Below are 1,337 nucleotides of genomic sequence, written 5' to 3'. Positions count from 1 at the left end.
CACCAAACTCGTCAGCGGAGAAGTGCCGGGTCCAGAAGGATTTCCCGTTGGTGAGAACCATCTCGTACTCCAGCTGCAGCCCGTCGCCCTGAGCACGGGAACGGGAGGATGAGGAGGACGATGGGGACGAGGATGAAGGGGTGAAGATGAACAAGAGAACAGGATGAGRATGAGGATGAAGGGGTGAGGACAAGGATGAAGGGATGAGGAGGATGAAGGGACGAGGACGAGGACAAGGACGATGGGACGAGGATGAAGGGATGAGAATGAGGAGGATGAAGGGATRAGGATGAGGAAGAAGATGAAGATGAGGACAAGGAGGACAGGACGAGGACAAGGAGGATGGGATGAGGATGAAGATGATGAGGATGCTGGGATGAGGATGAGGAGGATGAAGGGATAAGGATGAGGAAGAAGATGAAGACAAGGACAAGGAGRATGGGACGAGGACAAGGAGGACGGGATGAGGATGAAGATGACAAGGATGCTGGGATGAGGATAAGGAGGATGAAGGGATGAAGATGAGGAAGAAGATAAGGACAAGGAGGACAGGACGAAGACAAGGACAGGACAAGGATGAAGATGACAAGGATGCTGGGATGAGGATGAGGAAGAAGATGAAGACAAGAACAAGGAGAACAGGACAAGGACAAGGAGGAAGATGATAAGGATGAAGATGACGAGGATGCAAAGGATGAAGGGATGAAGATGAGGAAGAAGATGAAGACAAGGACAAGGAGGACAGGACGGGGAAGAAGACGAGAAAGAAGACAAGGAAGGGGATGAAGACAGGGACGATGAGGAGGAGGATGAGGCCACTCACCCCGCACTTGCTGAGGGCCACGTACCACCAGCGCTCCCGCACGGAGCGGAAGCTGCGGCCACTGGCGCAGCTCAGGTACCGCACCGAGTCCTGCAGCAGCACCTGCGCCGGGGGGGGAAGACACCGGCGGGGGGACAACATGGGGCCGGTGAGTGCCATGGCCCCCCCGGCCCCCCCGCGGCCCCCCCAGACCCGCTCACCTGGCAGCCGGACCAGGCGTATGCCGTGGTCAGGTTGATGACCTGGTTGTTCTCCGGCCGGATCACCGACTCCTTCGCCAGGCAGTCCTGGATGGGGGGGATATTGGGGGGGGGGAGTGGGCACGGGACCCCCCTACCCCAGCCGGCCCCGTGCGGACACCCCCCAAAAGGTGCCGAGACCCTGCAGCCCCCAAATGTGCACCAGTATCACCCCCCCTCCCAGTATCATCCCCCTATTCCCAGTATAACTCCCCCAAACGTGCACCAGTTATCACCCCCCTGCTCCCAGTATCACCCCCCCCAGTATAACCCCC

At 58.2% G+C, this 1,337-nt stretch overlaps 1 protein-coding gene across 1 annotated transcript; it reads right to left on the bottom strand.

The window, feature by feature from the left end:
* Positions 1-8: 8 nt before the first annotated feature.
* Positions 9-1,110, bottom strand: LOC112966494 (transmembrane protein 145-like; the record flags this gene model as incomplete). The annotated part of the gene is made up of 3 exons (XM_026066661.1): positions 9-88; positions 824-925; positions 1,024-1,110. Coding segments are annotated over 3 exons (269 nt in total), but the record flags the coding sequence as incomplete, so codon positions are not given.
* Positions 1,111-1,337: the final 227 nt, after the last annotated feature.

The sequence above is a fragment of the Apteryx rowi genome, unplaced genomic scaffold, assembly GCF_003343035.1.
Source record: "Apteryx rowi isolate R43461 unplaced genomic scaffold, aptRow1 scaffold_2458, whole genome shotgun sequence".
Classification (NCBI taxonomy): Eukaryota; Metazoa; Chordata; class Aves; order Apterygiformes; family Apterygidae; genus Apteryx; species Apteryx rowi.
The sequence above is the reverse complement of the archived record's forward strand: the minus strand, read 5'-3'. Positions and strand labels throughout refer to the sequence as shown.